At 42.4% G+C, this 14,099-nt stretch overlaps 1 protein-coding gene across 2 annotated transcripts; it reads right to left on the reverse strand.

The window, feature by feature from the left end:
* Positions 1-985: 985 nt before the first annotated feature.
* slc16a1a (solute carrier family 16 member 1a) lies at positions 986-13,381 on the reverse strand. Of its 2 annotated transcripts, XM_021609262.2 has the most exons (5): positions 13,039-13,381; positions 8,669-8,937; positions 3,393-3,536; positions 1,862-2,647; positions 986-1,708 (listed from the first exon to the last, which is right to left on the reverse strand). In XM_021609262.2, the coding sequence occupies exons 2-5, from the start codon at positions 8,883-8,885 to the stop codon at positions 1,449-1,451; spliced, it is 1,407 nt and encodes a 468-aa protein (XP_021464937.2). In that variant the 5' UTR covers positions 8,886-8,937; positions 13,039-13,381; the 3' UTR covers positions 986-1,448. The 2 variants fall into 2 exon arrangements, with proteins under 2 accessions (XP_021464937.2, XP_021464938.2); XM_021609263.2 differs by lacking the exon at positions 3,393-3,536.
* Between the last annotated feature and the right edge of the window lie 718 nt (positions 13,382-14,099).

Raw genomic sequence — 14,099 nt, forward strand, 5'->3', positions numbered from 1 at the left:
CTGAGTTCCAAACTGCCTCGAAGTAACGTCAGCACAGGAACTGTTCGTCAAGGGAGCTTCATGAAATAGGTTTCCATGGCTGAGCAGCCGTACACAAGATCACCATGCGCAATGCCAAGTGTCGGCTGGAGTGGTGTAAAGCTCACTGCCATTTGACTCTGGAGCAGTGGAAACGCACTCTCTGGAGTGATGATTCACACTTCACCATCTGGCACTCTGACCGACAAATCTGGGTTTGGAGGATGCCAGGAGAACGCTACCTGCCCCAATGCATCGTGCCAACTGTAAATTTCGATGGTGGAGGTATAATGGTCTGGGGCTGTTTTTCATGGTTCGGGCTAGGTCCCTTAGATACAGTGAAGGGAAATCTTAACGCTTTAGCATACAATGACATTCTAGATGATTCTGTGCTTCTAACTTTGTGGCAACAGTTTGGGGAAGGCCCTTTCATATTTCAGCATGACAATGCCCCAGTGCACAAAGCGAGGTCCATACAGAAACGTTTTTTTGAGATTGGCGTGGAAGAACTTGACTGTCCTGCACAAAGCCCTGACCTCAACTGCATCGAACACCTTTGGGATGAATTGGAACACTCAACTGCGAGTCAGGCCTTAGTCGCCCAACAGCAGTGTCCAATCTCACTAATGCTCTTGTGATTGAATGGAAGCAAGTCCCCACAGCAATGTTCCAACATCTAGAGCAAAGCCTTCCCATAATAGTGCAGGCTGTTATGGCAGCAAAGGGGGGAACCAAATTCATATTAATGCCCATGATTTTGGAATGAGATACGTTTGGACATGAATTGTAGAAATAATTTGTTAAGACAGGAGTAATTGTTGTTAAGTTGTATTGAATAAAATTGGGAATACATGTCACATCAAGAGACGACACCTGACTATTCATTTTACTCACTAACAGTGTTACTTTAAGAAAATGTTTCTAGAAATGCTTTCAGAGGGAAAGAAACCTGACATGACAGTGTGAACAAAATGTTACAGTGATTTATTAAAGGTTCTAAAAGTTATAGCAGTTCCATTTTTTTTCACAGAATAATAAATTGCAGTTATAGAAAGTGCATTTATGAAATTCCAAACACAGTATAAACAAATGACCTGTATCTAATAATATTCAAAAATATATCACAACACTTATGCAGAAAATGGACCATCTGGAGTCCAGATTGATAACATAGAGTATATTTTTGCAGGGTGGCAGTACATGTCAGTAGAGATTGCATGCCTATATCATACACAAGTGTATCTTGCTCCTGTCATATTATACTAATAATACATTATTCAATGACAGAAGTGGAAATGGGGCTGAGAATTATCTTTACATGAAATCTGCTAGATGGCAAGGACTTGAACTGAATGAATTTGATGTCTACATTATCTTAATTGACTGTATTGCGACGACATCAAATTCACACATTCACACGGTAATGAGAGTTAGACTGTGTCTTCCGCAGTTTTTGCCTCATCAAATGCTCTCAACCTGTCGTTGCTGGCTTCTTTGGCAGCATTGTCCTTGTTGGACTCTTCTTCTTTTCCCTCCGGATTAGCCTTCCTTTCCTCCTCCTTTTTCTCTTTGTGCAACAACCGGTAGTTGATACCCATCCCCACGAACAGGAACACACTGGCAATAATAAGGATCACCCCACAGCTCTGGTAGGTGTATTGGTAGTCGTTGTAAATGTCTTTGAATTTACCTGTGGAAAAACAAAAGATTAATTCTAAATTGTATCATAAGTTAATAGTCTTTACTTTTCATAAAAAATAACCAGTTAGATGATTGTGTGTCTTTATATAGAAACACGGTGCTTAACTAAACTGCAAATACATGTCCGTGTGCACATACTCACCTAGTAAAGGGGGTCCTAACAAGACAGGCCCACACTCCACGATGGTGACCAGTCCCACTGCACTGGAGAAGCGCTGCGTTCCCACCAGGTCCATGAGCGTCTCAAACAGCACCGCACTCAGCCAGCCGAAGGCAAAGCCAAAGATGATGGCGTAGATAACAAAGCCTGTGTAGTCCACGGAGATGGGGGCCAGGATGTGGCACACGCCATTCAATAGCACAGAGCAGGCAAAGAAGTACTGCACCCTGGGTCGTATCCACTTGGTATTGGCCACAATGCCCATGGAGGGCCGGGCCACCATGTCCACAAAGGCCAGAATAGACAGCAGGAAGGCTGCCTTCTCTTTGGGGATGTCCCTGCTCTTGGCGAAGTTACTAAGGAACACCAGTGGGGAGAAGAGACCAAAGAACATGATGACGTTACCCATGAGGTAGAGCACGAAGCCCCGGTGTTTGAACAGCGAGAGGTCAATAAAAGTGTTGCACTTCTGCCCACATGTCATACTCTCTTTGGCAACATCTTCACTTTTCAAGGAAGACTGTGGTTTGGTTTCGATGGGTCTCATGAGAGAGCCAGCCACGCAGCAGTTGAACAGCAGGCCTCCCAGGATCAGGAAGCTGCCCCTCCAGCCAAACTGGTCAAATAACCAACTGTTGAGAGGGGCCAGGGTGGACAGGAACACCGGGCTGCCTGCCATGGCGATTCCATTGGCGATGGGCCGCTTATGGTAGAAGTACTTCCCAATCATAGTAAGGGCTGGGTTCAGATTGAATGCCAGTCCCAAGCCTGTTGAAATACATTTATAACAGTTCAAAACATATTTATGTTTAGTGATTTCCCATTGGTTTTAGTCTAGACTCAGGATACTAGAGTGGTGATAGAGTTCCTAAAGAGTTCCCTAGAGGGCGATAAAGGTCCTTAACAAAAAAAAGAAAAATGTGATCATAAATGAAAGAGGCCTACCTCTGACAAAGGTTGAAACAGTACCCATACTTAAGTAAAAGTAAAGATAACTTAACCTCGGATCTGACCCATTTTTTCAATTTTCGCCTAAAATGACATACCCAAATCTAACTGCCTGTAGCTCAGGACATGGATAGTCTCGATACAATTTGAAAGAAAACACATTGAAGTTTGTGGAAATGCATCAAGTACATCAAGTTCCTTATGTTACGCAAACTAGAAAGCACCATTCTTTCTTTCTTTTTTCCCTTTCTTTTATTTACGGACAGCCAGTGGCACACTCCAACACTCAGACATAAAAAAGTATTTATGTTTACCGAGTCTGCCAGATCAGAAGCAGTAGGGATGACAACGCGTTATATTGATAATTGTGTGAATTGGACCATATTGTTGTCCTGCCGGAGCAAGTATTTTTGGGCGTGAGGGAAAATGTATGGGAGTAAAAAGTACATATTGTCTTTAGGAATGTAGTTGTCAAAAAATATAAATAGTAAAGTACAGATACCCCACAAATCTGCCTAAGTTGTACTTCAAAGTATTTTTGACTTAGTTACTTTAGATCACTGACCTCCGACCACTCCCACACAGAAGTACAGTCCTTCCACTGAGTTACAGAAGGAGGCAGATATCAGTCCACACCCAGACAGTAATCCTCCACACATCATGACTGGACGACTCCCATACTTATTAACCAGGATACTGCTGATAGGACCTGAGACAAACACACACACACACACGTCACAAATGACAAATGCAATACCAAACAGTCAAGATGGTTCACGTGTAGGGAAAAGTCACATTAGGCAACCATGCCCAAGCAAAACTGACTTTACCATTATGACTATTGAAATCAAATGTTGATGACCTTTATAGGGTGGCATTCCTTTCTCTTTATTGTTATGTATTCACGTGGTTTTAAATATGTTCATAGAGAAGATTCCTTTCTTTATTCAAAATGTGATAAAGGGAAAATGTATGATAAGAAAAGCCAGATAACTTCAGAGAGATGTTATATTTGACCACTAGAGGTCCCCAAAGCCACAGTTCTGAGAAACACCGGCGCAGCCAGAGATTCAACACAACTTGTTCAATGATTTCTCTCACTGCAGCACTGCAGCAATTTCTCTGGTCTGGCGACTGTTCGCAATGCAATCTCACACAAAACAAGACAATCACAATGAAATTGTGAGGTGTCGCCGCGGCTTGTGTGCTCCTAACGTAGGTGCTGAGAATGACAAAAGAAGATGTCTCTAAAGAGCCCTTCAGAACAAGGCTACTGTAAAATCCTGCTTCATTCTGCTCTGTGGGTGATCGTGTGTGTGCAGGATGATGTGTGTGTGTGTGTGTAAGAGAGAGGTTTTGTATAGATAAAAAAAAGTTGAAAGTACTTGAACACAGGATACAATTAGGACTGAAACCATAAAGTACATTGCATTTTATGTCCACTGTCTCCAAGCAGCATACTTAGCACAACATAAAAACAGCAGAGTAGGCTACACTTAATGCGTCCACATGCTTCCCAGACAAAACAGTTTGTGCATACATTATGATGACATTTGGTGACGTTTTCGTTCGTTTTGGACTTTGGTAAGGGTTTTGTTGGCTGTTTGGGAACACAACATTTTTTCTCAAGGCCAGTCGAAGTTCGGGAGTCTACACCACTTCGTCGGTGACTGGTCAACATTAGGGATTCTTCAATAAAGTCTTTGTCATTCAACGAGAAAATACTGCATTTTTCATGAAAAATACTGCATCAAACATCATGTTAGTCATTTAGCAGACGCTCTTATCCAGAGCGAATTACAGTAGTACTAATGAGTGCATACATTTATCATACTTTTTCGTACTGTTCCCAAGTGGGAATCAAACCAACAACCCTGATGTTGCAAGAGCTATGCTCTACCTACATCTTAATTAGATGTACAATTGCGCAAGATCTCCTTGGCAAAAAAAATTAAAAATGTGTGACAGATTTCTTGAGTTATCTTCAATTAATTGTGACTATTTTGAGGACTGGCTATCGCGTCTCAAAGTGGACAAACAGTACTCTTGCCGATTTCTTCATTTTTTTCAAGCAAAGGTCTTTTAAGGGAGTATGCAAGCACACTTTTCGTTTCACCTAGCCGACATCAGCACTGAAGCACGGTGACTCCTTTAGGCAGACTCATTCCCTATGGGTATCCTACCATAAGTCCCATGTAATAGTAAATACTATCCCTTCATTTTGAAAGATGGGTACAATACATTGAAAGGGAAATTACTTTGTCCCACCCATTGTACCACCAATGTCTGAATATACAGTTCATTGTCTGTTGATGTGACTTGATAAACATACTCCACATTTTTCTAATCAATGATGGCCTCAGGTTCACCCCACAGTCTACTACTACAGCACATGCCCTATTATCTTCCCTACTGGAAACATTGGAGGCTGTTCACAATATCATAATTTTGTTATTGTCTTAGACTGCAACATATTCATTCCATTAAGGTGTGGCTGAATCTGAGGTTTTGGCAACACCAATTCAAGGTAACTACGGATTATAAACTGAGCCTAACCACAGCTAGCTCACTACACTATGTGAACATATGCCTACTCTCTGTCTGCATGCCCACCCTCTGTCTGGCTTACAACAACAGGGCCTAAATGGGAGCGAAGATCGACGTGGAAGATGCTTCAGCCTCCCTGCCAAATCTCGGCACCACTGAAGGAACCTAAATAGAATGTGACGGTTTTTATTTAGAGGTTGTCCAGACTCATTTGCCAGCTCGGAACACGACAAAGGCTTCTTAGATTCTAATGCAGGCTGGGCTAAACTCCAACAAAGAGCCTGTCCCCGCCCTTTTCAAAGATGAGCTGGTGAGGGGGTGGGGGGGTCTGAGGAGGTAGCCTATGACCAAACCTGACCATGTCAGACATTGTGAGAAGGATAGGTAAGAAATTCAAGAGGGGACAAGAGGACTATGTCCCAGTGTCCCAGTGAATGTATTAATTTTCCATAACAATCTTTTTTTCATAGCATTCATGGATGACACACAAATACTATTCAATAAACTGTTATGGCGACTTACAGTTAAATAAGGCAAGCAACACAAGCCATTTTCTGTTGTGCAAGAATAGCCTACCTATCAAAAATGTTACATGTATGGATTGCCACTGTGGTGCTGCTTGGTATTTGCGAGTCTAGGCAGGTTACTGTTAAGTACTTCAAGACAACTGTAAAAAAAGGTTTTTCTAAAGACAATTGATTCAATGACTCACTGACTCATTGAACTACAATCTAGAAGAACACAGGGTAGCCTAGTGGTTAGAGCGTTGGACTAGTAACCGGAAGGTTGTGAGTTCAAACCCCCGAGCTGACAAGGTACAAATCTGTCGTTCTGCCCCTGAACAGGCAGTTAACCCACTGTTCCCAGGCCGTCATTGAAAATAAGAATTTGTTCTTAACTGACTTGCCTGGTTAAATAAAGGTAAAAATAAAAAAAATAAAAAAAATATTGTGTGCCGTTGGACATCACCCCCACTTTAAGGCTTGCCAGGACTGGGTCGTAGACGTCATTAGGGTCTGATTTTGACAGGGCCTGTGTATTCTGGTCCTGTACAGGGGTTAGAGGTAAGCCCACACAGTAACATGTTCCTCATCATGCACAGGCAGTGATGTGTCCAGAACCTAGCTAACAGGAAACCTACTCAGAGCTCAGAGAGGGAGAACTGGAATCTACTGGGAACCATCTGAGACAATCTTACTGCATGACCCGGTGACCTGGCTTTCACCCATGCAGCTCCTGAATGTGTGCCTGAGCTAGGTGTTATCTTTTGAAGGAATGTACTGCTGAACAATAAATAGCAGTGATTCACTGATCTGGTGGGGGCCAGCCACGGCAGCTTTGTACTTCAGTAGGTTATTGACTGCTTATCTGTCTGAGTGGACTATACTTACACACATGATGCCGGTCGCTTATATACTAAATTAGGATTATGGTTCCGAGATCATTCAAGAATTCATAAAGTGCTGCTATTACTGAAGCTTGAACTACTATACTCTGTATGTAGTTTGTACTACTACACGTGAAACATATCGGCACTAATCCTCTCATGAGTTCAATGTTTTGGTAATTACTCGTACAGTTGTTTATCTTACACGTTATTCTAAACAGGCACTACTACTAAGCCGGCTGAAAACGCTGGCAATTTGTGCAGTTAATAACAATGTTTAGTAACTTTGATGAGACAACACCACGCCAGTTTATCTCCCCTCCTGGAGAGAAAACAGACAATGCCGACAACGCTTTGTTATCTGACGCCAGACCTCGGACAAGGAGCATGAGAAGGAGAGTCCCTCTGATTGCTGTTCTGTGTGTGTGTGTTGAATGTCATGCAGATGAAAAGAGGCGTGTCACCGGTTCACGGGGCAGACCTGTTTAACATCACCCAGCATTTGATTCACCCCAGTCCCCGCTGGTACAGGAAGCCAGACCAACCGACACACTCACAGTGGTCTGCCTGACTTTCATGTTGGCCATTTCATCTCCTCAGCCTCAGATGTCACCTGGGACAACATTGACGTGATCAGAGCATTAACAAGCACACTGGAAAGAGAGGAACCACATCCACAGAGAATCAGGAGACAGCTACCGTTGCACTATTAAAGACGATGCTTCTGAAGAGTAAAAGCATTCCCATTTCGTTTAATTTCAAAGACAGTGGTTTGATTCAGGCCTCGCCGTCTCGTTTTGGACAATACACTTCATCTTGATGTGATGCCCAGTGACCTCACGCCACATAGTCAATGGGTGGGAAACTATGGGAGCTCTGTGTGACTGAAGAAAAGAAGGTGCATGAACGGTCTACTGAGCAAAGGGTAGTGTGTATTTTTCAATCGCATTCGCACTGAAAGGTATACAGAGAATACAGAGAGGCCTAACATAGGCTTCCAGATTACATTCATGTTACAAGGAGCAGTCAGAGCATGAAGGACGATGGTAGACATTTTCTAAGTTGTTGTCGTATCTATCATTCACATTTTTTTTGCATCAAATTAAATATCTAAAAGAAAGCCAAGTTGAAGTTTCCAAAGTCTCAAACGTCATCTTGAGAGCTTGTAGGAGGATATGGTGCGACACGATTTGGGACACATGCTTAATGAGCTACAGTAGCTAAAAGGTGTCAGTAGCACTTAAAAATGATCATCACCATTCCCTTCATGGGATTCCCAAGCTTTAGTAGGACACTATTGGGGTGTTCAGCAGCTGTTATTACTGATGACAATATCAATGTAGCTAATGTGCTCTTAGGCAGCGGTTACATGCTGCCAACAACAGGCCTGGGTTGAAGTAGCGTTTGTTTTCTATAAAATATTTTAGCTCTGCTTGATTGAGTTACGCCTGGCGCAATGGAACCAATTAAATGGTCGCTTGGTCCGTTCCCTGCCAAGGCTCAATCAAAAGCTCAATGTATTGGAAAGAAAGCAAATACCCTTTGAACCCAGGTCTGTTACACAATGCTCCACTACTCACTCTGGCTGAGCATCTTACAGCTCACTTCTGCCACACACTATCTCATCACACTAGCTCTTCCTACTGGGAAATTAACACATTCCGTTTGCAATTCTAATATGTTCCATGGCATGTAAAATGTGTAATGTATTTAGGAACAAAAAAAATGCACCCCATTCTTGCTTTTCAGGCGTTTGTGAAAGCAAAGATGGCTGGAGTACACATTTAACATGTTAGAATTTAATTTGTGTGAAAAAAACGTTATTGTGTTATTACTGTATATCCAAAACGTTTTTAATTAACATGTACATTTCTGGGAGTGGTGTACTATTCCATCTTCCAGCTCACCTCCTGCGTACATGACTGCCAGCATGATGGAGGAGATCCAGGACACCTGGCTGCTGGAGCAGTCGAAGATGACCTCGATCTCCTTGAAGAAGACAGTGATGGACTTGGGAAAGGCAAAGGAGAAGCCGATGGAGATGAAGGCTCCCACCACCACCGCCCAGCCCCAGCCCCCCTCTGGAGGGGTGTACCCCTGGGGTCCTCCAGTGGCAGGCGGCATGGCTGCTGCTCACCAAGCTCCTCTGCACAGGACCCTACACAGCAATGGGCACCTGTTGGAGAAAGATGAATAAAGTTTTCAGAAACATGTCATCGTTTAAACAAAGCTAGAACTGTATGTTTTATTATTTATTTTTTATGAATCAAACTATGTTATTAAACAATGTTTCACAAAGTGAACATGAACATTAATCACAAAAGTAAATATGTATGTTCAAGGAAGACTTGTTCTTTACTGTTAAGGTCAGATCAATTAAAATATAACTTCATTTGTCACATGCTTCGGAAAGAACAGGTGCAGACTAAAGGTGAAATGCTTACTTACGGGCCCTTCTCAACAATGCACAGAGAAATAATATAGAGAAATAATAGAAAAGTTCATTAAACACGTGGCAATTTTTTTTGTTGCCGTGCTGATGACATCTATATCGGTCCACTAATTCAGGACTAGTAAAGGCACAGTCCAATACTTTTGTGATAAAAAAAAAAACGAAAGTGTTTACCAGCATTTGTAACGTGAGTCTGATAATTATTTGTACAAAACAGTACATCTGATAATAATTGTGGAATATAAAAAATTCTTGCTTGGTCTAACTGAAATGGTCTATTCATTTATTTTCCATAGATGCTTTTATTAAGAGCAACTTCCCATAGTGACTGCTTACATTTTCATACTTTTCTGTACTGGTCCCCCATGGGAATTGCACCCACAACCATAGCATTGCAAGCAGAATGCTCTACCAAGTGAGCCACATCCTCACCTCACAGCATTACAAACCACTTGATGTCTCAATTACTGTATTGTGTTTTTGTTCATGGTTATGAAAAGTCTACAGGTACAAACCTAGATGACCAATCAATATACAATACAGTAGTGCACATTTACATTACGTGGTTTGTAAGGATGGTAATCTAATACTGCACAAAAAGTGGTTGTTGCCCGTAACTTTGCACCTTTTTGATGTACATGTTTGAGGACAGGGACTTGTTCCTTCTGGATTCCATTAGAATGACAATCACAGAGAATGGGACAGGGTAACAACTCTTACAATTACAACTATTGAATCCTGAAAGATACTGTTCTTAATTATACAACTACTTTAATAATACTATTAAAGGCCCAGTGCACTACTATTGGGAACAATATTTCCTGCAGCATCGTCAGCACCCCTACTTTCGCGCGGCTATCTTTGGTAGATATCACAGGTGTGTCATGGTAATTTGCTTCAGTGAATCAATGTTATTGCAACAATAACTAAATATCAAACAGCGAGAGGGGTAAGGCACGCATGAAAATGTCCTGTTAACATCAATGGCTTGATCATTTAAATGTTGACTTAATCGGGCAATCAGTAGTCGCTTATTAACGCATAAACGCTTCATGAGCTTAGTTCAACTGTCGTACCCCATCAGAGCCAGAAATATAAGCTTGTTTTACTTCAACGTTTGTAAACAAAGTCAATCTAAATGAACAGGCTCCACTGGCTGTTTGTTTACATTTTGGTAAGAAGCCTCAAAACATCGTTAAAACTATCATTTTGAAATCATGGATGCTCAGTCCTTGCATCCATAGTTCCGTCTATGAATTTGATAGAGGTGACATTTCTCCAGCCCCACCCCTCGGCTTCTTGCCAAAACAGGGGTTGGGGAGTACGCTTTGTTATTGGTTTACCTGCTGGTTGCCAACTTTCGATAGTTTCAACTTTAGGCCATTTGCATGATTATTTCTTACCAGTGTATGAAACGCAGAATCCATAACTTCATCCTCCGGGATTTCACAAGTAAATGGATGAATTTGATTTGCCAAAAAGACGCATCCTAAAAAGCCCAATATTGACTGTGTGGGTGGCATTTCTGGAGCTGCTTTTTTACACCTTCTGTAATTCCAGCCGTCCATTATACTCCCACGACTCCTCACTTCTGAGCTGCTGAATACAGGCCCATCTCCAGAGTCACATGGCTTATTGTATTGTTTACACTGGGGAGCCCATCCGCAGTGCAAATGGATCAAACCGTGAACATGTGTTATATTTAGCTTCCTCCAAAAGCTAAGGCTTTCATAAAGAGGCTGATGATTTAGAGCTTCTGCATGTTCGGCGGAGAGGACTCTTGATCTAAACAAAGTTTACGGCCCTTTGTGGTGGTGAAAACAACATGGGATTAGCAGTTTGGTGTACGGTGCAGCGGTGCCTCGGCATGGACCGTATCTTTCCAGAGTTTTGAGAAACTGTGACGCCAAGCTGAGAGTTGAGCTGGGGGGGGGGGGGGGGGGGGGGGGGGGTGATAGGATTGCACTGATTGAATGCTGAAGTCTGGAGGAAAGTGGGGCGTTTTTTGTTTTGTTTTTCAAAAGCCCATTCCTCCTAACACTGTCCAGACAGAGCTTTGATGCAAAGGTAATATAACGAGTCAATGACCGACAGTGGGCTTTATGTATGGCAGCCTCTGAGTGTCTCGTTTGAACACAAACATTTTTCCAGGGTGGGACTACGTCTTATACAGAAACCCGTTAATGTCGGCGACGACATATTGCATGTTGCACAGTGTAACAGGAATTTCCAGGTAAACAAAAAGGAGAGCAGCTGTTGATAATATCGATCAAAGAGCTGCCTGTTTTAAAAAATATATATTTTACAATTTGCAGCATGGGAATTTAACCTAGATATAGGGAAGGTTAAGGGGGGCACCTAGTCAGTTGTACAACTGAATGCGTTCAACTGAAAAGGCTCCCATTGGAGTCTCTTAAAGTCATTCACCGTGCCATGCTGGTTTACAATGTTCCTTTGTTAGCGGCTGTAGAGAGAGAAAGGAAAAATAAGACGGTGTTTCCCTATTAACTTCAACTAATTCAGCCCATGCAGTTATATTGCACAGGAGTTTGTACATATCCAAAGTGCACTTATCAGGAGTGGACTGCACTGTTTAATAGGTGTGAGAATGCAATGTACGGGGTGTACTCTTACAGCCGTCACTTCCTGCCCTGGGAACAAAGGTCAGCAAAAAAGACATGTCTCTATCTGAAAATAGTCTTTACACTTTCAACAGGCAGTCTCTCCACACTTACATGTTTGTGCTAGAGCACAGGGCACACACGCCGTGTACATTTTGTACATTCTGTGCATAGGGTCAGGAAGTTTGTTGAGTCCCACACAAACAACACCGTGTAATAATATTCTGTTTAAATTCATGAATGGAGGAGAAAATCAGGACAAAGACAATAACGTATATTAACGATTTATAAACCCATCAAGGTTATGAATAATGAAATAAACAAGGGCGGCAATTTCCTCCACTCAAGAATACTGAAAACTTTGCAGACTCTTGAGTTGAAAACTCAATTTGATCCTGCTTTCTAGGTTTACCATGTGCAGACAGCATGCATGGAGGATGAAACATGAGTCAGGGGAACAGGGCGAATGGAGAATGGCCCCCTCATTGGCTTAAGTTCTGTAATAAGCAGCCAAAGTGGGAGGCCTGAGAGTGCCACTTGAGATGGAATATGCTGCTTCAAACGTGCCAGCGGCACATGTGCTCGGCGCTACAGGGTATTAGCTGTGCCACAACAAGGTCTATGTCTTATCTTATACAAGGTTCAATCCCTAGCAGACATCTTGTCACTTCAGAGAGGCGCACAAGCCCGGGGATCAGAAGCCCCAGGACTTTAAGCGAACATGGCCCCCCAAATGGATGTGTGACTAACAGAAACTAATGTGGATCAGGTCAGGACAAAAGTTGGGTTGCTGGACCAATATTAGGTTATTTCAGTATGCTCTTCTAAAGCCTACGATACAAGCAGTGGGATTTAGGCTTGAACGCTTGGTAGGAATGAGTTGGAGAGTTCAGGTCCTGGCCTATGGTTTTGTAGTAGGCGATCCCCATTGATTTCCATTGCAGCCATGCCTCAAACACCCTCCTCAATACTATAACGACCCCAAAGTGTGCCATCGTGATCATGACCATCTGTCAATGCTTTTCACGGCATGAACAATGAAAGAAATTGCCATGTTTTTTTTCCCGCACCCGTCACTCACATAACAACCTGACATACTGTATGTGTCACATCAAACGTACAAGTGAGATGCCCCTTTCTTTTCCCATGTCGACAAATCGACATCTCAGAGCTAATGCAGATGGATGTATGGGTTGCGTCTTACCTTGCCAGCAGATCTTTCTAAATCCAGATGAGCTCTGCAGGCTGAGATGGGGAGCTCTCACCGAGGCACTTCAGCGCAGGACAGACTGCATACTGTACTATATCCTAAGTGGATCTGTGGAAGAAGCAGAGACCTCTGCAGAAGTCTGGTCCAGAAAGTCTGAGAGACAGTCCCAAACTATAATTAATACTTCAGAGTCAGCATAAGGGCTAGTCTGTGAAGTGGAAGGGAAGTGGACAAAAGTTTGGTTCATTCAGTGGCCAGATCAAACAGCTGGGCCGGCCAAGGCACTAGAGTGCGAACTGGTGAGGTCAGTCCAGCCAGCCTCTTATTGGTTGTTTGAAGATTAGAGCCGTGCCCCTGAAATGTTTTCCCCTCCTCCTTGTCATGTGTCTCCACTCCAGCCCACACTAACTGTAGTACTGACCCTACAGGAGACATCTAACAGTGGGATACACACTAAAGTCTGGGCTTAAAGATCTAATTAAATGTATTGGTCACATACACATATTTAAACAGATGTTATTGCAGTTGTGGCAAAATGCTTGTGTTCCTAGCTCCAACCGTGCAGCAGTTTCTAACAATTCACAACAATACACACAAATCTAAAAGTAAAAGAATGGAATTAAGAAATGTATAAATATTAGGATGACCAATGTCGGATAGGCATGAACTAAATACAGTAGAATAGAATAGAATCTGTACATACACCTTAGCTAAATACATTACACAGTACATACACAATTTCTGACATCAATCCTAGTAAAAATTCCCTGACTTAGGTCACTTAGGATGACCACTTTATTTTAAGAATGTGAAATGTCAGAATAATAATTGAGAGAATGATTAATTTCAGCTTTTATTTCTTTCATCACGTTCCCAGTGGGTCAGAAGTTTACATACACTCAATTCGTATTTGGTAGCGTTGCTTTAAATTATTTAACTTGGGTCAAACGTTTTGGGTAGCCTTCCACAAGCTTCCCACAACAAGTTGGGTGAATGTTGGCCTATTCCTCATGGTTGAGCTGGTGTATGTAGCCTAGTGGTTAGCGCGTTGGCCT

Source organism: Oncorhynchus mykiss, chromosome 7 (genome assembly GCF_013265735.2).
Source record: "Oncorhynchus mykiss isolate Arlee chromosome 7, USDA_OmykA_1.1, whole genome shotgun sequence".
Taxonomy (NCBI): domain Eukaryota; kingdom Metazoa; phylum Chordata; class Actinopteri; order Salmoniformes; family Salmonidae; genus Oncorhynchus; species Oncorhynchus mykiss.